The sequence below is a fragment of the Phyllostomus hastatus genome, unplaced genomic scaffold, assembly GCF_019186645.2.
Source record: "Phyllostomus hastatus isolate PE091 unplaced genomic scaffold, TTU_PhHast_1.1 phas_scaffold_345, whole genome shotgun sequence".
Taxonomy (NCBI): Eukaryota; Metazoa; Chordata; class Mammalia; order Chiroptera; family Phyllostomidae; genus Phyllostomus; species Phyllostomus hastatus.
Window position 1 is genome coordinate 29,732,964 of NW_025334024.1, and position 25,429 is coordinate 29,758,392.

Below are 25,429 nucleotides of genomic sequence, written 5' to 3' on the forward strand. Positions count from 1 at the left end.
AGACCTTTCTCAGTTCCTGGAATCGGGCCGTCTCCTCCCCACGCCGGCGTTCCTTCCGAGATGCCCTCCCTGTTCAGGCCCTCCACTGTCCACCACTCCCGCCTCGGCCAGGTCCTGCTACACGTTCTGTTCCGTACTCAGTCACCTGCTCCGTTATACTCTTGGCCTTTTATACCTTAGCATCAGGCACCCTTTTTTTGGAAACAGGTTTCACAGTTGTCGTGATACATTTATTTGTGACATTGGTTCATGTCTGTGCCCCCCCCGCTTCCCCGACTGTATATGCTCCATGAGTTCGGGGCTGGCGGCTCTGTACCCCCGGAGCCCAGCACAGTGCCTGGCGTGTCAAATGGATGAATGAATGAATGAGCCTTCCTCGCTAGGTAAGCTCCATGACTAAGCACAGTGTATGACTGAACACGTTAGAATCCTTCCACAAGTTTTTATAGCTGAAGAAATGCACGGTAACACCATCAGTTGCTTAACTATGCACACTGAAATAACTCACCCAAGTTCTTCAAACGCCTTTTGGGCTTTGGGGATCAGCATATTGGCAGTATAACTTGTGGCTAAGAACACGAGATTTTTTTGTTTTTTCAACTTTCCAGACCCCAAGAAACACTGGACGTGCTAATGGTCCCAGAGGAAGACAGCAGCCACAATGCGCAAAGTATAAGGTAGAGGAGAGAATTAACAGTATCAACACGGACACAGTGTGTCCGCCCATTGGTTCGGGGAAGCTGGAAATTAGCAGCTTGCATTAGTACCTAAGGTAACTCTGACTCTCAGCCTTGGGCTTTCGAGCTAACCTCTGAGTGTGCTGTCAGGGGACGGCTTGCTTAAAAACCTCCCACGGGAAGGATTTCCTAGTGGTGGGGAGGCTGGAGACGGGGAGGTAATTCCCTGGGTCTCTAATACACAAAAAGTAACTTTGTTTCCCGGTAGAATACTGTTTCCATAGAGGGTCTGATCAGGGCTCGCGAACGTCTCCCGCACCCGCGTTCGCTCAGGTATACAGAATACACTGTATCCATCCAAGCACTGTGAATGGCATTTCCTTTTATTTTTTCATTGAGAGGGAAGAAAGCAAAGTCCCAGTTGGCTTCCAGACCAGGACGCGGGGGAAGAGGCGTGGTTTTCAGTTGGAGACAAACCTCAGAAACTCGTCCCGCTTCTGGGGGTGGGGGGTCGGGGGGGGGGGCAGGCGGCTCTAACCTAAGGGGGGGGCTTGCCCCCCGGTCCTCCAGGGTGGGGTCCCTGGCAGCGAGTTTTTCGCTGGGACGGAGCGGAATGGGGGAGGGGCCCGGGGAGGCGCTGGGCGAGACCAGCAAACCAGAGCGCACGGGCGGCGCGGCGCCCGGGCCGCCTTCCCGGCCCAGCGGCGACTCCGGCCCCGGACAAAGCCCCGCGGGCGGCGGGTGCGGGCAGGAGCGGGCCGCGCCGGCGTCCGCTGGGCGTGAGGGTTTGAGCCGCCGCCGCCGCCGCCGCCGCCGCCGCCCTCGGGGAGCCACGCCGCGGAGCTCGCGCCAGGGGCGGCCGGCCGCGCCAGCGCCTCTGCGCCTGCGCGCGCGCGAGGCCCCGCCCCCCGGGCCGCGGCGCGCGGGGCCGCGCCTCCTCATGGCGGCCGCCGCAGTGTGTGGTATTTAGCGGGCGCGCGCGGCGGGCTCGAGGACGCGCGGCGCGGCGGCGGCGGCGGCGGCCAGGGGGGAGCCGGGGCGGCCGTTGCGGGGCGCGCTCTCGAGCGGCGGCGGCGGCGGCGGCCCGGAGCGTCCCGGCGGCGGCGGCGGCGGCGCGGGGGTGGAGGCGGCGGCGCGGCCCGCGGCGGCGGGGTCGGCGGCGGCGGCGGAGCGCGTGTGAGCCGGGGCCGGGGTCCGAGGCGCGCTCTCCGCCCACAGGTAAGCGGGGCCCGGCGGGCGGCGGGGCGGGGGGGGCCGCGCGCGGGGCCGGGCGGCGGGGGGCTCGCGGGCCGGGCGGGGGGCGGGGGGCGGGCGGCGGGGCGCGGCGGCCCCCGGCCCGGCGCCTTTGTCTGGGCCCGGCCGCCGCCGCCGAGCGCCGCCCCCCGGCCCTCCCCGCCCCTCCCGCCCGGCCGCCCCCGCCCCCCCGCCGGGCCCGCCGCCGGGGTCGGCCGCGCGGGGCGGGGAGGGGGCGGGGAGGGCCCCCGCGCGCCCGGGGGGCGGGCCCGGCGGCGGCGGGGGGCCGGGGGGGCGCCCCGCGCGGCCTTTGTTGCGCGGGGTCCCGGGTGCGCGGCCAACATGGCGGAGGTCAGCTGAGCGCGGGCCGTTCCCGGCCGTCCCGGCCCCGCCCTCCCCGCCGCCGCCGCCGCCGCCGGGCCCCGGGCCGCCGCCGCCGCCGCGCGCCCCCCCGCCGCCCGCCCGGCCCGAGCCTGCGCGGCGCGCCGGCGGGAGTGCGGCCGCCTCCCTTGTTTGTGTCGTCGGGAGCAGGTCGCGCGGGCGGGCGGCCGGCCGGGGGGCGCCGGGGGGCGGCTGTCAGCCCCGGGCTCCGCGGGCTCCCGCCTCGGGCGGTCGGGGGTCGGCTCCCGGCCCGCCCGGCCTCGCCACTCGGGCATGCGGAGCGCCCGGACCGCCGCGTGGAGTGAGTTTCCCCGTCCCCCGCCGTCCCCCGTCCCCCGTCCCGGGGAGGGGTCCGCGCCGCCGGTGCGTCCGGGTCTCGGCAGCCCCGAGCGCGGCGGGGCGGGGGGGACGGGACGGGGCGCGGGCTGCGCGCTCCGGGCGGCGGAAGGTGCACCGCCCTCGGCGGGCGCCGGTCGGGGCGAGCCGCTCCCTCCCGCGGGCGGCGGCGGCCCGGAGGCCCGGCCGGTGCCTCGGCTGCAGTCCCGCCCCGCCCCCCCCGGGCTGTGACCTTGGGCGAGGCGCCTACCTGCGCTCGGCTCGGGTCGCTCACCTGCGAAGTGGGCGGGGCGCGGCGCCCCCTGGGTGGGGGGCTGCGGGGTGGGCGCTGAGGGGGTCCCGGGGCGCGCGCGGGGGGGGGCTCGGGGGCGCGGTGCCCCGGGGCCGCGGTGGCCGAGTTAGGGAACTCGGGGGGCTGTCCTGGCGTGACGGGCGCGCCGGACGTGCCCAGGCCGGAATTTGTGAAATCACGTTGTAAATAAACCCTTAGTTCTTGGGTGTTTTTTTCCCTTTTGGTGCATTTGTTGTTAAAAAGTGCGAACAAGAGATGTAGACGGTGCACTGACAGGTGTTCCGAGATGCTGGCGTTGGGAAGTTTCTCCGGGAGGGGAGGTGGAGAGGTCCCGCGCTGAACGGGCCGGGGTGACCGGGAGGAGGTGTCCTTTGGGCGGCGCGGCCCCGGGCCGAGGGGACCGGCTCGGAGAACCGCGTCGCTCTGATGCGGGGGCGGGGAGGGGGGGTCCCCGTGCCGCGGCCTCTTCCAGACGCTCCCGCAGAGCCGAGTGCGGCCGCTGCTGAGCGCGCCGGGCAGCGGGTTTTACTGCGGAGATCAGGGCCCAGTCGGGAGGGACGGACCTTGGTCGGCTTTGGGACGAGTAGATTTTGACTTAAAGTGGTTTAGACAAATTGTGTAATTTTGTTTTTGTTCTGGAAATTAAAGATACAGACTTAAGTGACCTGGGGTGGTTGGTTGCATCCCTCAAGTTTGCGCTGCCGAACATTTTCTTTTCTTTCACTGTATTATCCGGTTGGTCTAAATGACGCCCTTGGCATTTTTCCAGCATAATCTAGCAACATTTAATAATCTTTTTAAACCAAAGTGCAGTAAATTAATAGATACAGAACTTTTCTGGATAACTATTTCACACACTACAGATTCAGAAACAAATTTATTTCAATTCAGCTTAATATCAGTTGCCTCTAAGCTTTGGGAAATTTTTATAAATTTGATATAGAGCAATACTCTTTAATACTGCAATTAAGAATATTATAATCAGGCTAGATTAATTGGAGTTACAAAGGAAATATCTAACTATGGCACTAGTGACATGGTTTGAAGAATAGGTCTTTATTTTCAGCGTTTTGAAAATAGGTCGTACATTAGGAGGGTGACGCAGTGGTTACTAACTTTGCAAAGCGACCACGTATATGTTAGAGCAGTCGAGGTGCCCAATTTCTAAAAATTGCAGGGTTTTCCTTCTTAAAGAGATCTGTTACAGACTTTTGATTATAATTATAGATTTTCTGTACACCCATTGTAAAAGGTTTCAATTCTGGGTATTTTTTTGTGTGTGTACACCTCACTGCAAACATAATACGTGAAAACCTCAGACATAGGTTTTCGTGTCTACCACTTCCACTTCCCACACGCCCTCTCCAAAAACAACCACCAAACACACCTGAGGAGAACGTTTTCTTTTTTAGAATGTTTCTGTAGTGATTTCTTCCAAACAGCAGTGTTTCTAATGCACTTTAAATGCTGGTGATTTGGCTTTCCGCGGATAGGGTTCCCAGAGCATCGGCTGCGGACGGGCAGGCGCTGTGGTTTTTGTTCCCGGACCTCAGCGCCGGCTCAGTGCGTGCTCGTTAGGGACTGGTACGCTGCCTGCGCGCCGCGGACTCCCGGGTCTCTCTGCCTGCCGACCTCTCTAGACTCACGTGTCCTCTTGTCTGTAGGGCATATTTTTACGTTCATTTTTAGAGCATTTTCAGATGCACAGGAAAACAGAAGGCACTGAGATTTCCCACACGCCCCCTGTTCTCACTCGTACACAGCCGTCCCTGTTGTCGGCACCGTCCGCCGAAGCGACACATTGTTGCCGTCGGTGGAAGCGGTGACGCTCACTGCGCGAGGTCCGTGCTTTAGTTCTGGTTTTCTCCTGATGTACTGGACACTGCGAGTCTGGACAAACGTACAATCATATCTATCCACTTTTATGTCCTAAGGCACTCCAAATTTACATGTCCACTTTCCCAAGTGTCCAGCCTCTCACCCTCTGTGTCCAGTCCGTGGTCAAGCCCTGGGTTTTCTCCTGTCTGGTTATTTCCAACTCTGTCACTGCTCTGCGGCCTCTCCCTTTCTCTCTCTCCTCTCTCTCCTCCTCTCCCTCCGTCTCTCATTTTCACGTGTGCATTCGTCATTCTCCTCTGCTTTCTGAGTCGTCTGCCTGCTTTCGGTCCTTGTCCTCCGTCTCGCCCTTCCTGCTGCGGTTCAGGGGAGCGGTCTGCTGCAGGTGGCCCGCGGGGCCGGCAGTGCGAAGCTCCGAGCTCCTGAAGTGGGCAGGAAGCACACGCACCCCCCCCCCCAAGCCGGCCGTCTCCCTGCTTCCCCACCCTTCTCAGCTGCGTGCTTGCAGTGCCTGTGCGCCGTGTCGTCCCCTCCCGCTGAGCGCTGCGGTCTCCGCCTGGCTCGTCTGAGACGTTCTTTCTGGACCCCCGCCGAGAGCGGGTGTCACCTCTCCGTTCCCATGGCGCGCTCTGCGGTAACTGTACCCGCTGTCACGTGCATCCCTGAACTGTAACGCTGTCTGTGCTGCGCGCCCCCCGCCCCGTGCCACCAGCCCGCGGTCTCCGTGGGGCGGGGTTCTGTTTTGGTCACCCGTGCTGGTCTAGGGTCGGTGCGGGCTGCAGTCGGTGCTCGGTGCGGGCTTACTGAGGGGCTGGCTGAGACCCCCGCCTTGTCCTCAGCGTGCTCTCCGGCTCTGCCCTCCCTCGTGTTTCCCCGCTGCCCTGCCCGGTCCGCCTGGATTCTGTTGTGTTTCCTGACGTCTGTCCGTGCTTGAGCCCCCCCCCGCCGTTGCTCACGGTTGCCCCTCATCTCCCGAACGCCCGCCTGTCTGTGCCACCTCGGAGCCCGGCTGGCCCCTGCAGGCCTTCGTGTCCGTCGGCGCGCGGGCAGTTAGCGAGGCCGTTGCCCCTCTCCCCGCATCCCGCTGCCGGAGACGCAGGCGTCGTGGTGAGTGCTGAGGGGACACGTTCGTGAGAGCTGGACCTGGCGGACCTGGTCGTGTCTCTCGGCTCCGTCAGGCTGTCCCTTTCCGGCTGTGTTGTGACGCCGGGCCCCTCGCCGAGCAGGGTGCTGCCTGCTCTTGCGTGCGGAAGCACGCCGCCCGATGCGAAGAAAGTGCCTCTGGTTTTTAAAAACTAGTTGTCGAGTAACTTGCGTGCTTTCTCCAAGTGACTGCTTACAGTCTGGTGATGGAGACACGGAACGGCAGCGGTGACATGTGCCGTGAGGGGTCGGCAGGGCTGGCGTGGAGAGTGGCAGGGGCAGGCGGGGGCCTGTGGCGGAAGGGCCAGGAGCCGGCTGGGCCTGGGAAGGGAAGGGAAGGGGCCGCTGACGCCTCAGGTTGAGCAGGTGCAGGCCCCGAGGCAGGAGTGACCGGGACTGTTCGCGGCGCTCAGAGAAGACAGCGCTGGCTGCTCGCACATGAGGGTTCGGCTGGGCAGGGCCGGGGAGGCACGTGAGTGCAATTTTAAGGGCGGTAAGGAGCCGTCGGAAGGTTCTAGTCGCAGGAGGAACAGAACCCTCTCCTAGCTTCGGCACTTGCGCTCCTGTTGTTCGGAGAGCCGACCGGGCGGGCGTCAGAAGGCCGTCTCTGCGGTCAGGCCCTTGTTGAGTGCGAGCTGGATCAAGGCCGTGGCGGTGAGACTGCAGAGGAGTGGGTGGACCCGGGATGTGTGTTGGAGGCAGAATTAGCAGGGCTTCTGGCGGATTAGGTGCTAGAGGCCGGGGGAAGGAGGAATTAAGTGGGCTCTGGCTGCAGCAGCTGGGTGGATGGTGGTGCTGTTACCCAGACCGGAGAGACTGCGGGGGAGGGGACAGCGGGACGGCAGCACCGGGCGGGTCGGCGGGAGGCGAGGACTCTGAGAGATGTCCAGGTGACACAGCGAGGCGGAGGCCAGCTGGGACGCGGGGCGCAGGGGCAGGCGGGAGGTGGACGAGCACGTTTGGATGTTGGAGGGACCGCACCAGCGGAGAGAGGGAGCGGGCGTGAGGCCAGGAGGGAGGGTCAGTGAGGGCGTGGGGTCTCGAAGGCGAGGGGACAGTGCCCGGGTGCCGGTCGCTTGGGAAGGAGGCGGCAGTCGGCACCCGAGGGCTCCCGCTGCGTTGAGGCGGCGTGGGGGAAGCCGCCCCCTACTTAGTGAGCGCCCTGCCGCGGGAGGTCGCAGGTGCCTGGAGAGGCCCCCTGAGGAGCAGCGAGCAGAGGGGACCGGAGGGGAGAGGTGCGGGACCACTGGTCTTCCGGGCGACCGCCGGCCGCGGTCCTCCGCCCTCCTTCGCGCGGGGCCAGCGGCCGTGCCTGCGCGCAGGGAGGGGCTGCCCTCCGCGCGCCCGTCTCCTGCGCCTGCGCAGTCTTCCTCGCGGTCCAGGCCTGTCGTCATTTAGCTGCTGTTTTGCTTTGTTTTCTGTGTGCGCACTGCTCATGGCACCTTGCCGGCCTTACCACCCGCCCCCCGCCCCGTCGGAACGGACGCCGCCTCGCACGGCCTTCTGCCCGCAGTGCGCCGCGTCATCGGTCACCGTCCTCCGTGCCCCCTGCGCCCCCTCGGGGGCGGTCGCCCTCCCCTAGCCCGCCTGGTCCCCGCCCCCCCGGCCCATTCCCTCGTGTCCGAAGAATGTATCCGCCAGGAGCTCCGCACCAGAGGACGGGTGTTTCTGAGCCTTGCGTCATCCTTCTGCCCGCGACGCCTAGCACGGTTTGTCTTGGCACAGAGCTCTAAATGCCAGTCGTTTCCTCCGAGGGTGTCGGGAAGCTGTGTTCTGTCGTGTCTGGCTAGCCTTGGGTGATACTGCTCAGAAGTCCACGGTTCTTTTGCTTTCCGGTTTATTCGTTCGTTCATCCAGTATTTATCGAGCCTGTGCTGTGTGCCAGGTACTGTCTGTGTTTGGGACACGTCATCGAGCCAGACAGAAATTCCTGCCTTCCAGTTTGGGGGTGCGTGGATGGGGGGCCACGACGTAGCACGTAAGTAACTTGCATTAACCTGTTCGGAAGTAGTGCGCGCTGTGGGGAAACACAGACATGGGGGGGAGGGAAGTGGGAGGGGGTGGAGTGGGCGGGGGCCGGGCAGCCGTGGACGGAGCGTCTGTGGGCCAGCGCTGGCCACTTCCAAACCGAGGGGCGGGGCAGGCCTCCTGGAGCAGGACGGGGAGGAAGAGCAGAGGCTGGAAGGAGACGCTCAGGCGCTCGGGTACCCGGGAGCGACGTGGTTCCCGGCGGAGGCCCCGGGGAGCAGCCTGGCCCCCTGGGACTCGGAGGCCGTGCTGTGGGAGACGGAGACCGAGGGACACGGACAGACACGTCACCGGGACGCGTCTCGGGTGCCGGTGGGGAGGGGGTGCAGCAGAGGGGGGGCGTGACCCGGCACACATGTGAACTGGGCCTCTCTGCTTGCTGTGCTCAGATGGGTGCTGGGGGTGCGTGTGGGGTGGAGGGGCAAGGGTGCAGCCAGGGAGACCGGGTCCAGGCGGGAGGGTCTTGCGTCAGTAACCCAGGGGAGAGAGAGGGTGGCGTGGCCTGCATGCTAGTGGCAGAGGCAGCAGGGGGGGGGGGGGGGGATTTGGGGGTGCGGACTGGAAGGAGGCACAGCATGACACCCTGGTCGCTCTCGGGCTGTGGGGGGGGGGGGCCACAGACGGGCGTGTGCTTCTGGAGGTCCAGAAAGGCCCAGGGGTTCTGTTTGTTCCACCTGGGGTGGACAGAAAGGTTTTGAAGTCCTTGAAAACTTCGGTGGAATTTAAGAACTGTTAAGGCCAAATGAGGTCCCCAAAGTGAGGAGAAGTGGACCGTGGGCAACTTGCAATTCCAAGGATTTGGGGACAGGGGCAGGAGCCCGTGGAGGAGCTGAGGAGGGCCCGGTGGGCAGAGGAGCGGGAGTGGTCGTGAGCCGGGGGTCCGTCCGCTGCCAGATGCCGGCAACGGTTCGAACGTGCAACTCAAAGACCGGCGAGACCGCCGCACCAGTCGGCCACTCCCATCGCACTGCGCTGTGGGGCGCCGGCGCGTGCCTGCTGCAGCCGGAGCCCGGAGTGCCCCTGACGGCCGGGCGGGCGGGCAGTCCCTCCTGGCCCAAGCGAGCACACCCCGAGCGCCCTGTGCGGCGGGCTGTGCGTGACGCGCGTCCTTACCGACCTGCTTCCTTACGGACCTGCGCGAGCGCCAGTGGGAGCCAGCCAGCGTGTGGCTTCGTGTCACCCACACAAGTCGTGTCTGGATGAGGCCCCCCCCCGCCACGCCCCCACTCCACCCCGCTTCCCTGCAGCCTGCCCTCGTGGCCGTGCTGCTGTGCCAGCCCGGCCGGCAGGCGCTGGCCCCAGGGGCCCTTCGGTGACGGGGCTGCCGCAGCTCGGGGGGCGCAGACTGTGCTAACGGGAAACTGAGATGTTAAATGCTGCAGAGAGTGAGTCTGAGGAAAGTGAGAGAGTGCATCAGTTCATGTGTTACATCCTCCTTTGAAATAACTGAAATGATTTGGTTAGTTTTGACCTAATGTTTATGAAGAAGACACATTATAACTTCCAGTGGAGTACAGTTTAATTTGAACAAGGCTCCATAAATTTTAGTGTGGCCTTTGTTTCCCATAAATTTCATTATTTTTCTATCTGACTAGCAGAGAGACGTCTGTCATATAACGTAGGCAGTCTCTCCCGAGCGACTTTCCCCCTCGTCTTTAAAGCCCCTCCAGTCCCAAGCAGGGAGCTCGTTTCTGCGGGGTGCGGCGTCGGCGTCACCGTCCGCGGCCGGGTTGGGTCTGCTCTGAGGTCTTCACTCCGAGGTGCCTGTGCGTGTCAGCGGGAATGTGGGGTTCGGTGGGCGGCCTCGCACTGTGGGTCTGGGCGCAGTGCGTCTGATGAGCGTTCAGAAGGATGGCCCAGTGCCCAGAGGGAGCGAGAGGGGTGCACGGCTCCTGGAGCGCGTGGTGACCTCACGTTCTGAGAGTGCAAACCCAGGGCGGGGACAGTGGTGTGCACACTCGGACACAAACAACCGAGTGACCAGTGTTTGGATGCTTCTGAGAAAATGCATTTGATTTCAGAGAGAGAGAGCGAGAGAGAGGGAGGAAGGAAGAGAGGGTCATGGCATGAAAATACATCGTTCCGCCTGTTCGCCCATCATCGGTTGGCTCTTGTATGTGCCCTGATGTGGGATTGAACCCCCGACCTTGGCGTGACTTTGGGGGTGACCTTCTGACCAGCTGAGCCACCTGGCCAGGGCATGGATGTTTTTATCTAGACTGTGAGACGTGCAGTAATAATTGGGGTGTAATCTTGACTGACACAGTTTCAATCATTTCAACTGTGTTACCGAAATTCTATTATTTAATGCGCACTGTGAAATAAAAAGGGTGAGAAGAAAATGACAAAACAAAGAATAAAAAATATATAAAGAACAACACCAACAGAAAAGATTAGGAAGCCTGTTTGACCCTTTCTTCCTCTTATTTCTCTGCTCTTCTTTTCTTGATCCTTTGGTTTAATGTCTGATGATGTAATGGCCAACTCAGACGGTCATGTTCTACCACTTTGATCCAGAAAATAGCAACAAGCAACTACTTGTTAGGACTAGAGGTTTAATGTAAAGAATTTAGGGAAATTTTAAATATTTTTGTCACTTTTTATTAACACTGCAAAGGTGTGTTGGATGCTAAGTTACATATTCTGCACCAGACTGAGAAGATTATTCATACTTTTTTAAGGGTTATTTGGAAGAAAATAAGATTTAGGAATAATGCAGTCTGGCTCTATTTTTATTACTTCTTAAATTTTGTGATTTAAAAAAATATTTAATTTTTATTTTTTAGAGAGACCGAAGGGAGGGAAAAAGAGAGGGAGACACCGACCGCTGCCTCCCACGTTGCCTCACCGCGCCTGGGGCCAGGCCCACAGCCCTGCTGCCCCTGGGCCACACTCCAGCCAGCCCAGCCCCAGTCAAGGTCGATTTTCTGACCTCTGATTCCCTCATCTGCAGAATGGAGATACAGCCTGCTTTATGAGGCCCGTTTACAGAGCTTGCAGGACAGAGGAAAAGCATGAGCTGAAAATTTCTTTGTGTACGTTGGATAATACTTACAGGTTTTATTTATTCGTTGTGCATGATGCCCTCCCGTGTGTGACAGGCACCCACGTTTCGTGTGCATTAAACGTGGCATTGTTATACCCATGTATAATGTGCACCCTTATTTTCCCTCCAAAATTTGGGCGAAAAGTGCGCATTACAGAAGACAAAGCGTAACAGTTCTTTATCAGATATGCCTTTTGCAATTACATTCTCCCAGTTGGTGGTATGTTGTCTCATCCTCTCGACAGTGTGTTTGACAGAGCGGAGATTTTTAGTTTTAATCAAACCCAACTTAGGGATTGTTTCTTTCCTGGTTCATGTCTTTGGTGGTGTTTCTGGAAGCCATTGCCAAGCTCAAGGTCACCTGGATTTTCTCCTGTGTCGCCTTCTACAGCTTTGATGGTTTTACATTTTACATTTAGGTCTTTGACTCAAATTTTAATTTTTGCGAAGGTGTAAGATCTGTTTCTGGATTTATTGTAACTTCCATGTCTCCCAAGCCATGGCCTGATCTTCCTGGGCCTCTTAGTGGGTTCCACATGGCTGTGCTGTTCTATTTTTACTACTTGCTTATCGTACGCTTGCTTATGATTTTGTAGTGATTTGTACCTTGCCAAGTTTATAGTATTTACATCCTAGCTTGTAATTCTAACGCCTGTAGTTTAGTCTTAGTTCTGTGTTTCAGTAGTCCCTGTTGACTAATCTTTTTACAACCGAATCACCACTTTCTAAATTACTTATTTTGATTCATCACTTTATCGGTTTGATTTTTTTCACCAAGTAATTTTTGTAAGGGTTCATGGGTACCATACTCCTTGAGTTCTTGCGTGTCTAAGCATGTCAGCTCGTTGCCTGTTTTCTTGCTTTTTCCTGATGGCAGAAGTAACGCAAGTGTCCTGCAACAATGTAACGAGAACAGTCCACTCCAGCAGTGACGCACGCGGGAGTTTTTACAGGTCCCCTGCCAGCCCTGCCAGCCCGGGACTTCTGGGACCTCGCCCGCCCGCTTCTCTCTGCCCTGGCGGTCGTCTCTGCCCTTTAGATTCCTGCTGCTCAGTGCGGGCCTCGGCCAGCGGCCGGCTGCGCTCTCAGCTCGGCCAGGACGGATTCTGGCTCTGAGTCCCAGGCGGCACTTTAGTGGACCCCTAGGTGGCCAGCGAGCGCGGGGAGGCCGGAGAACGGCCCGCCGCCTCCCCCTCTAGTGAGCCCTTCGTCTTCACGCGCCGCCGGGATGCTGTGGTCCTGGGCAGCCTCCCCTCCTTCAGCCTCTCGCCTGACTCTGCCGTGTGTCCGCTGCTTTCTCCCCTGGACAGTCTGCAGACTCCTCCTCCTGTGCACCTCACGGTCGCGTCTCAGTGTCCAGCTGGTGCGGTGCCTGGCAGGTTCTGATTAGGTCACGCTGTCTGCATACATACGTATTTTTTCACCTGAGGCGGAAGCCTCCAAATACAGTGAGGTGGTCAAAAAGCCAGTGTGTGTCGCTCTGCAGAGCTGTGTGAGGGTTTGGGTTTTTCCCTTCGTCGACGGCGCCCTCACTGGGCCAGACTTCTGGGTTCCCAGGCGGCCCTGTGTGGGGCCTTTCACCCCGGCCTCCTTCACCTCAGCCCGCCAGGCTCACTGGGCGCTGCCTTCCTTCTGGAGCCACAAAGTTTTCAGATTTACCTCCAGGAAAAGGGCGCTTTTAGGAACATATGTATAATTAACATTTTTTTCTTACTACTTTGCTACAGTTCTGGAAACTAAAGATAGGTTATTTTTTTCTTAGCATTATTGTTTAAAACCAAAGTTTGGCTTTTAACTTGGTGTTTTAAGATGTTGAATTGGGTTTGTTTTTTTTTTAGATTTTCTAAATAATCATCAGTAGTCTTGACATCAACATGAGTTTGTTTTTTTTTTAGATTTTATTTGTTTTTAGAGAGAGGGGAAGGGAAGGGAGAGAGAGAGGGAGGGAAACATCAATGTGTGGTTGCTGTTCGCATGCCCCCTACTGGGGACCCAGCCTGCAACCCAGGCCTGTGCCCTGACTGGGAATCGAACTGGCGACCCTTTGGTTTGCAGGCCCACGCTCAATCCACTGAGCCACACCAGCCAGGCAAGAAGTTGAATTTTTAATGAGACTTGTCTAAATTTTGTCAGTGTGTGAAAAGTAAATAAAAAATAGAAGCAGTTTTTAACATTAAATTTAACATTTTCTGCGTAATACTCATATATCAAGTGTAGAAAGTACCTTTTTTGCAAAAAGCAGTTGAGGAAAGGAGAAAAAACCTTAAATGTTTTGAATGGAGTAGTCTGATTTAACCCCTTAATTTCTAAAAGAGCAATTTATAATATGGACCTGTACTTTTATTTTACAGTAAATATTGTGTTGTTTCTATGAATGTTTTTTGAGAAGTAAAAGGAGTAATGGTATTTGCAGCCTACTTTTTTACCAAAGTAAGAATGCAAATTTTACTTCTCATTCTGTTTTCACATTTTTCAGACTAATCTTTGTAAAAAGAAGTTTCTTTATTGTCCCCTTCGAGGAAAATAGAGCCAACACCGCCGGTCCCCCACCCCTCAGATAACGAGCTCACCGGTCGCTCTCTGGTGAGCTCCCTCCCGCCCCGCCGCGTCCCCGCCGTGTATGTTCTGCGCGTAACCGGCTTCGTGAGGGTACAGTGTGGTCCGCTTCCCGTCCGGCTCTCTCTCCGTTTTCAGCTGATTTTGCTGGTAGCTGTGCCACCCTCCTGCTGCCGCTGTAACGTGACTCTCTCACGGGCCCAGTGGCAGGGCTCGGGGTTGGACGTCTCCGAGGGGCACCGTGTGCCTGCTCTCGTCACACTCGTAAACTGGAAGAAAACGCTAAGCACAACACTGTGGGTTAACTAGAGTAGCCGGGCACGTGGCTATGACTAATCAGACACATTCTTCACCATTTAAGAAAAGGAAACAGGTTCCCACATGACACTGAGAATAAAAGTTCAAGCCCACCTCCTTCTCCGGTAGGCTGGCATGCAGAAGCAGTGGTTGGACACTCTGGACTTGCTAAGACGACATTAAAGGCTATTTCTAAAGTGTTTTTGTTTAGGTTGAAATCTGTTTAAACTTTATACCAACTTGGGCTTGAGATGCAGTCTTTAGATGCAGGTGATCAGTGCACTTGCAGGCTTTTCAGTGTTTGCTTGCTCTGGGTTCCGTGGGCTCGTCTCAGTGTGTCGTGGTGTTTGCGCGGTTCTCGGGTCCCTGTAAAACCACCGCGGATGAGTTGTGCCCGGTTGAGGAGTTCTGTTAAGGTTCACCGTGTGAAAATCGGTGAAGTGGCCGTTGATCGTCGGCAGACATGTCTGACCACCTTTACAAGCCGAAGGCGTTTTAGATGGTGTTTCTGGGGCCCGCTAGTGCTGGGTCTCTAACTAGTCGACGACCCCAGGCAAGTGGTTTTCGGAGGTGTCAGATGGATACTTACACATCTTGGACTGTGTGTCTCCCGTGACCCGCGCACGTTACCCACCTCCCTTGCCGCAGACGGAGCGCACCCAAGGCTGGAAATGCCCCAGCTCCGCAGTTGAGCCGGGCTGGGACTGGGTTCCAGTTCCAGTGTGGGTGACTCGAGGCCACTGCCGCGTTCCCTGTCGTGGCCCCTGGTTGAGAAGTCTGCCCGCGGGTGAATGGTTTTTCAGACAGTGCTGCAGGGCCCTGTGCAGGCCCTGCGGGAGCTTGGGGGCGGGGTGACATTTCCCTTCAGCTGGCGGCATCGGCGATCCCCTGTGTTTGTTTTACGCATTGGGTTCTGCCTTAACTGCTTTTGGAGAGACTTTCTCTGCCCGTAACATCGGAAGTCTTCTGCCTAGAAACTCGAGAGCTGCCTGGAGTGGATCAGCACTGGAAAATAAAACGTAGGTAATGGCAGTTTGTATTTGTCAGTAGACAGTGTATTTTCTTCTCCTACTGGTGATTTGTATAGTCTGATAGGAAAATAAGGTCGCGGTGATTGAGCACACGATTAGGAGGGTGGGGAGTGACCGGCGGTAAGACTCCACGCAGGCAGTGGGTGAGCTGCCCCCTCCCGCCGGCTCGCGCACCCCGCCCCCAGCTCCTGGTGTGCGGGCGGGCCACCCTGCGCGTGACGTGACGCGATGGCAGGTTGCTCCCGGGGTGCGCCCGCTGACGCGACGCCGGCCCGAGGCCCAGGCCCGGACTGGAGCGGGGTGGCGCTTGTTTCAAGACCGAGCAAGGCACTGGGTTTCAGGAGGCCGCATAGGCTGGCTTTCCCCGAGTGGGACGAGAATGTCGTCTCAGCGCGGAGGTGGGAGTGGGAGGTCAGCAGGGGCGTGTGTGTTTCTTCTCCGGCTGCGGTGCTTCTGGAGCGAGAGACGGGGGACCTAGAATGCGGTGTTGGCGGCGGAAACGGGGACGGGAGAGAGAACCGAGGACGCCCGGTGAACAGTTACCGAGTGCGGTGGGGGGGTGCTGCTTCCCCGGCAGCGACCCCCCGGGAGCGCGGGGCGGGCTCCCGTGTGGCCGCATCGCGCCCGCACGGTCTGCGCGAGTTAGGCCGAGTCCACCCACGTCGGCCCGCACGAGCAGCGTGTTTCGGCCCAACTCCGCTGGTGGCAGTGGTGGGGTGCCCTGGTGGCAGTGGTGGGGTGCCGGGGCTCTTGCCCCGCTGGCTGGAGTCCGGGGGTCAGGGCTCCGGAGCGGCCTCGGGCTGGTGGGCGGGGCCCGGGCCAGCTGGGCCCGCCCCGCCCTCCCCTCTGGCCCCGCCCTCCTCGCTGGCCCCGCCCCACAGGGCCTCTGGCCGCCGCGGCCGGGGCGCCCGGCTCCTGCAGCAGCTGCGGGCGGGGCCTGGGCTCCCAGGGGCTCTCCGGTGGCCGGAGCCCGCAGCCCCTCCTGAGCGCCTCCCACCGCGCCGCCTTCCCGGTGCCGCCACTGCGCACCCACAGCCCGCCCGCCCGCCCCCGCGCCGGCGCGGGCGGCACCAACCGCGGGCAGCACGGGCGGCGGGGCGGTGCAGCGGTGGCGCCCGCCCTGGGAGGCGCAGTTGAGGTGGAGCTCGGGGAGGTGCAGTCCACTCCTCCTGAGACGGAAGAGGCTTCCTTTCGCTGTCTCCGGGGCCGCGCTTCTGAGGAGTGGGCGGGGTGGACGGAGCGGGGCGCTGCCCGCGCGTCCTGACGGCTCCAGCCGGCATGCTCGGGAGCAGAAGCCGTTCCGGAGGGGCCGCTGCCGCCGAGGCCTCTGCTTCTGGGGGAAGGGCTGCGCGCTGCCGGGCTGCCCATGACCGGGAGGTCGCCCTCGGCCTCTCTGTGCTCCTGGAGGGGCGCCTTGCTCACGTGCTTACTGGCCGCTGGGACGAGGAAGAGAAAAGGTACTGGCTTTTCAGAGACCGGGTTGCTGGCCCTGGGAACCGGGGGAGTTGCCAGCGGTGGGGGCCGACGGGTCAGGGACGGGCAGCAACGGAGCCCAGCTCGCAGGGGCGTTTGTTTTGATCTGCGTTGGAGCCTAAGGTCCCGCGAGGACTTGCGCAGTTTTCCACGGACACTTGAGTCCTTGTTGCTGGCTGCAGGGCTGCCTGGCGTGGGGATGCTTCTCCGTTTGCACCTGCAGCGGGGTTCCACCTCGGGGGCTCTGGGAGGTGGTGACAGCAGCAGTCTTGTGAATGTAATGTCTTTGCAAGAAACACGGGCCCCATTTCCCGTGTTTTCGTACTTTGAATAGGATTTTAAATTGTGCTTTTTACAGTGTTTAGAGAATAATAAAGATACATTGTAACATGACCCTGAACTATTGTTAGGTGTGTAACTATTTTGTTTGGCCAGGAAATTAAACAAGAGTGTTTTTGTTGCTTAGTTAGGTCATGTTCAACACAACCTGAGTTTGTTGACTCTCGATTTGATTGGCTGTTTCAGTTTAGTAATTTGAAAGACACTGGTGGCTTAGAATTTTTTTCTCAATTGTTTTGTCACTCAATGAGCAGCATAAAATGGGCCGTGAAACCAGCACAGGCAGGACGTTGGGCAGCGCTAACCCCACTGTTTGACGAGTGACCTAAAGTGCAGGGGTCCCGGCCCGAGGAACCCCCGGGGAGCCTGGGGCGCAGGAGAGAGCGCCCCCGTGCTTTCCTTTTGCGGGGCCGCACGTCTCGTTTGTCCTGGGCTCGTGACGACGGGCGTGGTGATGAGGGGCGCGGTGACGAGGGGCCCAGTGTCAGCCGTGCTGAGCACGGGGGTGGGGGGAGCCCCCGGGGAGGGGGTTGTGCCGGGCTCTCTTCTCTCCGGCTCAGGCCCCTCGGCGTCAGCGCGGCTGGTCCTGTGCCACCTCCGCCCGCGTTCCCGAGTGTCTGCCCAGGGGCGATGCAGCACCAGGCTCCGTCGTCAGCGTGTCCGGTGGGTGGCCAGTGTTGGCTTTCAAAGTGAAATTCTTTGCAGCAGAATAATGATGATAGTTGAGCAAACGTTAAGTTTGAGGCATTAAATTTAATTGTGTGGACATGTGGCTTATGTAGTTATGGGGCTACGCTCAGGCCAGTAGGCTGGGTGGTCTTTTGCCACTGACCCCAAGTCACAGGTAGGTCCTGGGGAGGGGGCTGTCCCATCTTCCGCACGGGCCGAGGTTAGCCGCAGCCGGTCATCCCCGCCAGCCGGCGTCTCTGCCCGGCGGGCCCCACCGTGCCCACGCACGTCTCCAGCAGCAGGGGCGGCCCGGGTCCAAGGAGCTCTTTCCCTGTGGGCCCCGCCCCCAGTGCTGGTGTTGTGTGAGCCTCTCTGGTGCCTTTACTCTGGGTGACTTTCCTTTCCCGGCTTCCCCATTGCCAGCTGCGTCTCATGTGCACTGTGGGATGGAAGTGGATGGAATGATTGGCTTTCTCTGACTGTCCGCCCAGAAACGTGGAGGACGGCGCTGCGTCTGCCCCCTGTCCCCCCTCACCTCTGAGGGGGGCGTCTCAGTGGGAAACCAGGCTGCTACCCAGCTGGTGGTAACATTCTGGGGGAACCCATACTGGGGGAGGGTGCGTGGGGGTGGCCCTTCCGACCGCTCCGATCCCCGGGTGTACCCCTCGAGCAGGTCGCTGGTCATCCTGAGGGTCCGCCAGAGCCCGGGCCCAGGGACTCTCCGGGCCACGCCCACTGCCTGCGGCTCGCACCGCTGACGCGGGCCGGGGAGGAGCAGGCCCAGCAGGGGGCGGAACGCAGAGGGCGGATTAGGGTTGGGGAGTCCAGTCGCCACAGACGTGCTTGAGCTTCAGCCGCTCACACTGTTTCTTCACTGCTCGGGGCCCAGGTGCTGGCTCAGCATTTGTCCCACAGTGCACCCGAGGGTGGCTTGCACTTGTTTGAGGAAGCGAATGCCGATGTGTTCTGGAACATTCTGTAGAGACGTCTCATCCGGTGTGCGACTCCTGGTAATCAGAGTGCACACTTTGTGCAGTTACCTAACCCTGTTTATTTGCCTTTGTTTTGCTTGGTAAAATTTGCATGGAACAAGTATAACTTTTGTAAAACAAGTTGAGACTGTAACTACTGCTCTCCTTCCTCTTTTTATTTTGACGTATGCTTTTGTTACAGAAATGAGCCGCCAGACCGCGACGGCGCTGCCTACTGGGACCTCCAAGTGCACGCCGTCCCAGAGGGTGCCCGCCCTCACCGGCACCACCGCGTCCAACAATGACCTGGCCAGTCTCTTCGAGTGTCCCGTCTGCTTCGACTATGTGCTGCCGCCCATCCTCCAGTGCCAGAGCGGCCACCTGGTCTGCAGCAACTGCCGCCCGAAGCTCACATGCTGCCCCACCTGCCGCGGCCCCTTGGGCTCCATCCGCAACCTGGCGATGGAGAAAGTGGCCAACTCGGTACTCTTCCCTTGTAAGTACGCCTCCTCCGGGTGCGAGGTCACGCTGCCGCACACGGAGAAAGCCGACCACGAGGAGCTCTGCGAGTTCCGGCCCTACTCCTGCCCGTGCCCCGGCGCGTCCTGCAAGTGGCAGGGCTCCTTGGACGCCGTCATGCCGCACCTGATGCACCAGCACAAGTCCATCACCACCCTGCAGGGGGAGGACATCGTCTTCCTGGCCACCGACATCAACCTGCCCGGCGCCGTGGACTGGGTGATGATGCAGTCCTGCTTCGGCTTCCACTTCATGCTCGTGCTGGAGAAGCAGGAGAAGTACGACGGGCACCAGCAGTTCTTCGCCATCGTGCAGCTGATAGGCACGCGCAAGCAGGCCGAGAACTTCGCGTACCGGCTGGAGCTCAACGGCCACAGGCGGCGATTGACTTGGGAAGCCACTCCGCGGTCTATCCACGAGGGGATCGCGACAGCCATCATGAACAGCGACTGTCTAGTCTTCGACACCAGCATCGCACAGCTCTTTGCAGAAAATGGCAATTTAGGCATCAACGTAACTATTTCCATGTGCTGAAACGGCAATCAGACACTTTCTGGCCAGTGTTGAAACCCATCGCATTCAGCTTCACAGAGAACGGGCGAGTCCGCCTGCCGACCGACCGGACTTCGGGCGGGCGGGCGGGGCTGGTCGCGGGAAGGCGAGCGGGAGAGAGGCTGTTAAATCCGGGAGACAGTTGCATGTAGTAACACTAATATATTTAAAATAAGTCAACAGTAAACCACTGAGAAAAAATATATATATATACACCCAAGATGGGCATCTTTTGTATTAAGAAAGGAAGCATTGTAAAATAATTCTGAATTTGTGTTCGTTGTAGATTGAGTGTCCTGTTGGAAATACTGGGTTTTGTTTTTTGTTTCTGCTGGAGTGCATGCGTGGGCGAGTGTGTGAGTGTGTGCGCGTGCATGTGTGTGTGCGCGAACGCATTCGGGTTTTCCTGTAACTGACAAGCCATGTGAGTGGTCGCGGGCCACTGCTTCCCCTCTCTGAGTCGATGCATAGTGCTGCTGTGTGTGTGTGTTGCTCATTTTTATTAATTCTAGTTTTTCATTAAATAAATTTGACTTTCTTTTCTGTAATTCAGGCTTTTCCCAATTTTTTTGTACCTTTTTAAAGTTAGTGTCTTTTTTGATGTGCATAATTGTTTACGGTAAAGTTCATACATGTGTGCTCCATAATATTTTTCTCCCCGTTAATCAGTTAATTAGACATACTTTAAATTCAGTTGTTTTTGTGGAAAGTTCCAGAAAGGAGAGGTGGCGCCGGAAGAATTACCAGAAGCTATTATGAGCAGCTGTAGGAGGGTCGTTCTTTCTTTTTCTCCAGTGGAGTTGGATCTCCAAACTTACTCTCTGAAAGGTTAGAATATACTGATTTTTTTAAAACACTAAAAGAAATAGGCTATTTTTTTTCCAAATATTTTGGACAAATCACATGTTTAAAATTTGTTCTTGTATTTATTGGTTTTGAAAAAGAAGGCATTGTCTTACACAGTATTTGTAATTAAAAGCAAATCATTTGTTTTAAAAAAACGGCAGTTTGCAAAAAAAAAATGTTTGTGGTCTTTTATAATTCTCATTAAAAGAATATCTGGCAAATTGAAGAACTCTGTGTCTGCTTAAGCTCTGAGCTTGATTTAAATCCAGAGTCACTCTCCGCCCGCCCAGCTGTGCTGGGCCGCAGAGCGTGGCCGTCCCAGGTGCGGGGGCTCTGTCCGGAGCAGGCGCCAGGCCTCTGTCTGCACGGCCGGCCTCGCTCTCCCTCTCGCTCACGTTTTGATTCTCACCTTTTTTTTGTCTAAGATCTTACTGACTTTTAGAGAGAGGGGAAGGAAGAGAGAAGGAAACATCCATGTGTGGTTGCCCCTCGCACGCCCCCTACTGGGGACTCTGCCCACAACCCAGGCACGTGCCCCGACTGGGAATCCAGCCGGCTGCCCTCTGGTTCGCAGGCCGGCGCGCAGTCCGTGAGCCGCACCAGCTGGGGCCAATTCTCACAACTCTTAGGAGGCTGATGAGTTAAAACGCCGGTCACTTTTTCTCCTTAAAACACGAAGCCCATAGGAGCCCACATTTCACAGCCTGGGGATTGCGAGCCTGGGCTCAGACGCCAGACTTCCACGGACCTTCACGGCCGTCCCAGCTCGGGTGCGTCTCCCAGCGGGCGACCCCGGGCCCCGGCGTGCACGGGGCTACCTATGGCAGCTGCCTCGAAGGGTTCCCTCAGCTGGGGTAGGGCCCCTCCATCAGCGCTTTGCACGTGATAGGCATCCAGCAGGCGACAGCTGTTCCCACCACGCTGCTAACCAGCACCGTGGAGTAACTAGCACCGTGCAGCCAATGGTTGCCCGCCACCCTGCACAGCCGGTGAGGCGCTGCAGCTGCCTTCTGAATCACCTGAGACCACTTTCCTCTGCGCGGCCTGTACGGCTCCCGGGCCGTGGGAAGCCCGTTGGAACTACCCTGGAGCACGGAGTGCACTTCTGATTCCCATCGTCAGTGAAGGTGACCCTGTCATCTCTCTGCCACGCGAGCCTTGGGCTTGTGACGAAAAGAAACACGCCGGCCGCACACCTGCGTCTAGGTCTGATGGGAAAAGCTGTTTCTCCCCGTCACGGAGCACCAGCGCCCCTCGGCGGTGGGTGTGAACCGCACAGGTGCCTGCTGTGCTGAAGGTGCATTCTCTCCCGGGATTGTATCGTCCTCCGGGCCGTACGCACTTCAGTGGAAGAGTGCAGTTTGTGACGCGTCTGTCGTCTCCGAGGCTTCCGGTAAGCAGGGGGCTCCTAGTGGTTACGCGGGGGGAGTCTGCACCCCGGAGTCTGCGCTGTTGTTCAAAGACCAGCTGTGCTGAGTGGATTTGCAGAGGTGTGTCCTTGTTCTTAATACTTGAAAGAAAAACGTGCTGACAGATGCTGGAGGTTAGAAAATGGCACACACAGCGGAGACGAGTATTTTTATTTTTCCAGTCCTTGACGTGTACTCGCCTGTGCTCTTTGAAATCCTGAGATTTTTGGATCACGTGATTATGTGACCCCCCCCCCTTCGCATTCCCACACACGGTCCCCTAAGCGTTTCATCACTTTAATCTCAGAAAAGCTCCATTTTCGGCAAGTTTTGTGAGGATTAACTTGTTCTAGCCAGTTTCCTGGTTAGATATTTGCTTTGTCCACTTGGTCCAGGTAAATTTTGGGGGGCTACTTATAAATAACCTGTGGACATTTATATGTTTTCCGATATTCTTGGTATTCTTTTATCTTTTTTAAGGTCTTCATACTTTTATCATTGCCTTCTGGAGGTTCCCGTGGACCCAACAGTGGGAAGGATTTTTCATTCGCCTGTAATTGCATATTTTGCTAATTTATGCAAATTAAGGTGGTACATTTTGTGTCTGACAGGTAGTAAGGTTGACGGCTTAATATTTAACTGCATTTTGTCTAAGTTGTTTTCCTATTCTTGGCCTACGGGGGTGAAGAGCTCCCTAGACCTGTATTTTGTGGTCGTTTGAGATTTGATTTATAGTCTTTTTTGTTCTGAAATCACCTTTGCTGGAATCAGTATTCTATTTTCTCCTATTACTGCTCCTGCCCTTTCTTTTTGGTGTCTGGCTTTTGTTTGGGATTGTCGGGGGGAGGGTGGGGATACTCTTTAACTAGGTTCTTTGGCTTTTATAAACTTGGATTTGTTGTTGAATCACGAGCCAGTGTCGTATGTTGACGGCTGCTGGGAACACGCTTTTCTTCTGCTGTGAGGGACTTTGTAACACGTGTGATGTGAAATCTCAGCCCCGTCTCCGCCCGCCCCCCGGAGCTCAGAGCTCTTCCACCCAGAGACATCGGCAGTGACCCTGCTGATGGAGTTCCACTCCCTTCAGCTCCCCGAGCGGGAGAGCAGCCCAGCTGGACAGATGACCGGCTCAGGCTGTGCGGGCCCTGGCCGGTCTGTGCCGGGGCCCGAGGACCTGCCGAGGTCCCGAGAGACAGGCACGGTGCTGTGGAGGCCTGTCGCCAGGGCGCCGCTGGGATATGTGTGTGTGTGTGTGTGTCCCCTCCTTGTGGGCGAGGGCTCACAAAGCCGACAAGGCAGCGGGTGCTGACAGGGTGTGGGGGCGACGGAGGCACTGGAGGTTGTCGCCTGTCGCCTCCAGGTTGAAGCAGTGGGAAAGGCTTGGAGACAGGCAGCGGTGGCGGCTGCGCAGCACTGGGAATGCATGTGTGTCCCCGGGTTAAATGTGGTTAAAGGGGTACATTTTGCTGTTTTGCCGCAATAAAGAGGAACAAGTGAACGCAAAAGCTTAGACGTCTAAAACTAAAAGCAGCACCCGAGGAACGAGGGTTGGAGGTTGGAGGTTGGAGGGCATTCGCAGCGTGGTCTTGGGTCGGCTCCTTCAGAGAGGGAGGCCTGCTCAGGGCTCGGACCCAGGGGGGACACGGGCCCCCTTCCCAGCAGGCTTTGCTGCCAGGCCCGGGGGGGGGGGGGGGAGGCGGGCACCGAGGCAGGAGCCTGGGCGAGGCCCGAGCGCTGTTGCCGGGCCGCACCCACAGTCTCTCTTCTCCCCATGGGGTGGCCGAGCACAGACACCTGTGTCGCCAGAGCGATGAGGTCGCCGGTGCCTGCAGGGTGCCTCCTGCTGGTCACAGCCAGCCCCGGGCTGCAGGGGCCCTCCCAGCGCACGTTCCGATTTCACTGGCAGGTCTTCACGTCACCGGCCGACCCCTTTCTCGTCCACGAGATTCCCACTTGCCCTTGCGGGTCTGTCAGCGCCCACATTGTAAGCTCCTGAGGCCCACCGCTGGCTGGAATGACCGCTAGGGGGCGCTCGGTGGTTTTACGCTGCTTTCCGACCTAACCTTTCCCCTCACACTGACTTGGTGCTGCAATCTGCGTTCTACGGGGCAGGGGGCCTGCCCCCCCAGGGAGCTCCCCAGTGGGACCTGCCCACAGCCCACACGCTGCCCGGGTCGCAGCAGAGGAGAGGCGCGGACAGGCGGCCCAGGCGAACAAGCAGCAGAAGGGGAGGAGGCAGGGGTCAGGGCGGTGGGCGTGGGGACTGTCCTGGGATGGCCGGCGGCCGCCCTGTAGGGACTGGACTTTTTTAAGAAGAGGACGGGCACTCGGGGCTGGCGTGTCTCGGGCGTGTGCTGAGCCGTGCCACCCTGCCGGACTCCTCGGGGTCGTGCGCACCCCCCCGCCCCGGCCCCAGAGGGGTCTGTGCTGGGGGTCGGGGGCCCCTGGTAGAGCCTGGCTCGCCCGGGCACTTCCCTTCCCGCGGAGGCCGATGGCTGGCCTCGTCTCACCTTTGCCCGGGTCCCTTCCCAGTTGACTGTTGTCCAGACTCAGCGTCCACAGGGGCATCACTAAGGTAACTGCTGCCTGTACCAACCGCCCTCGACCTTGACTGTGCATCTGAGTGGGATCAGTGGGACTGGAAAGCTGATGTTTCCGGCAAGGTCTCAGGTAGCGCGGGGGCTCCCGGCGTGGCCCACGCTGTGCACCAGCGCTCGTGACCTTCCCGGGGGCAGGAACGACCCCGTGAAAGATGAGAGGAGGGTTCGGTTTGCATCACTTTATTAAATCTCCACTTCTGTAACAAAAACCAGCCTCCCCGGGAGTGAGGTGCGTGACCGCTGCGACTCTGTTCGCGCACGAAGGGGGGTCTGCCCGCCCGGGCAGGCGTGGGGGGGCCTCGTCGGCACCTCTGGGCGCCGACCCCCGGACTCCCGGGGCGCCGGGCTCTGCGCCTACAGCTTGCTGTTTACCAGGGGGCCGCTCGTGGCCGCGAAGCCGCCGTCGAAGGCCGCGTTCAGGACGTCGTCCAGGCAGCTGGCGGTGACGAAGCTCAGGTCCTGGCGCACGTTGGCCGGGATCTCCTCCAGGTCCTTCTCGTTCCTCTGCGGGAGGATGACCCGCTTCAGGCCAGCCCGGTGCGCTGCCAGCACCTTGTCCTTGATGCCGCCCACCTGTGCGAGAGAGGGGAGCACATGGGTCACGCGGGCTGCAGCCGCCCGCGCTGCCGTTTCCCGGGCAGCCTCCACCTCGTTACACCACGCGCTAGGAAGACACCAAAGAGGTAAGCGTGCAGTGAGCCCATTTCCACTGGTGCGACGTCAAATCCTGTCAACGGGGGAAGAGTCTGAATTTCTCACGGGTGGCCCCATTCCTGTCCCTGATTTCGCTTCGGTGCTGCCAAGGTCTGCGTGGACGGTCCAGCCTGCAGTCACGGCAGGCTGACCCTTCGGACCAGACACAAGACGGGGGGTGTCCATTTCCCCCCTCCGTCACCAGAGCACCGGGGTCCCGGCCACAGCAGTCAGACCAGGAGACGTGAAAGGCACCGAGTCGGAAAGGAGGAAGCAGAACGCTCACCACTTGCGGGTGACACGATCCTGCGCACACAGAGCCCCGAAGGTCCCGCCAAAAACTGCCAGAACTGACCAGTGAATCCGGGAAGTAGCGGGGCACAAAATTAATGTCTAAGTTGCGTTTTTATACACCAATAATGAGCCGTCAGAAAGGGAGACTAAGAAAGCAATCCCACTGACAACGGCATCGAAGTAGTAAACACGTGAAAAAGCAACCCTA

At 58.9% G+C, this 25,429-nt stretch overlaps 2 protein-coding genes across 12 annotated transcripts in view; one reads left to right on the forward strand and one right to left on the reverse strand.

Annotated features, from left to right (window-relative positions):
• The first annotated feature begins 649 nt into the window (after window positions 1–649).
• Window positions 650–20,451, forward strand: SIAH1 (siah E3 ubiquitin protein ligase 1). 10 transcript variants are annotated; one of them, XM_045818579.1, is made up of 4 exons: window positions 1,619–1,895; window positions 17,761–17,921; window positions 18,227–18,347; window positions 18,511–20,451. In XM_045818579.1, the coding sequence occupies exon 4, from the start codon at window positions 18,513–18,515 to the stop codon at window positions 19,359–19,361; it is 849 nt and encodes a 282-aa protein (XP_045674535.1). In that variant the 5' UTR covers window positions 1,619–1,895; window positions 17,761–17,921; window positions 18,227–18,347; window positions 18,511–18,512; the 3' UTR covers window positions 19,362–20,451. The 10 variants fall into 10 exon arrangements, 9 of the variants coding, with proteins under 9 accessions (XP_045674540.1, XP_045674535.1, XP_045674534.1 ...); XM_045818580.1 differs by lacking the exon at window positions 1,619–1,895 and adding an exon at window positions 2,310–2,592; XM_045818581.1 differs by lacking the exon at window positions 1,619–1,895 and adding an exon at window positions 17,249–17,331.
• Window positions 20,452–24,398: 3,947 nt separating this feature from the next.
• LONP2 (lon peptidase 2, peroxisomal) overlaps window positions 24,399–25,429 on the reverse strand; it is a 31,519-nt gene continuing 30,488 nt past the window's right edge. For both annotated transcript variants that reach the window (XM_045818591.1, XM_045818592.1), the window contains exon 15: window positions 24,399–24,807. In XM_045818591.1, the coding sequence (XP_045674547.1) occupies window positions 24,589–24,807 (219 nt within the window). In that variant the 3' untranslated portion in view covers window positions 24,399–24,588. The remainder of the gene's footprint in view (window positions 24,808–25,429) is intronic.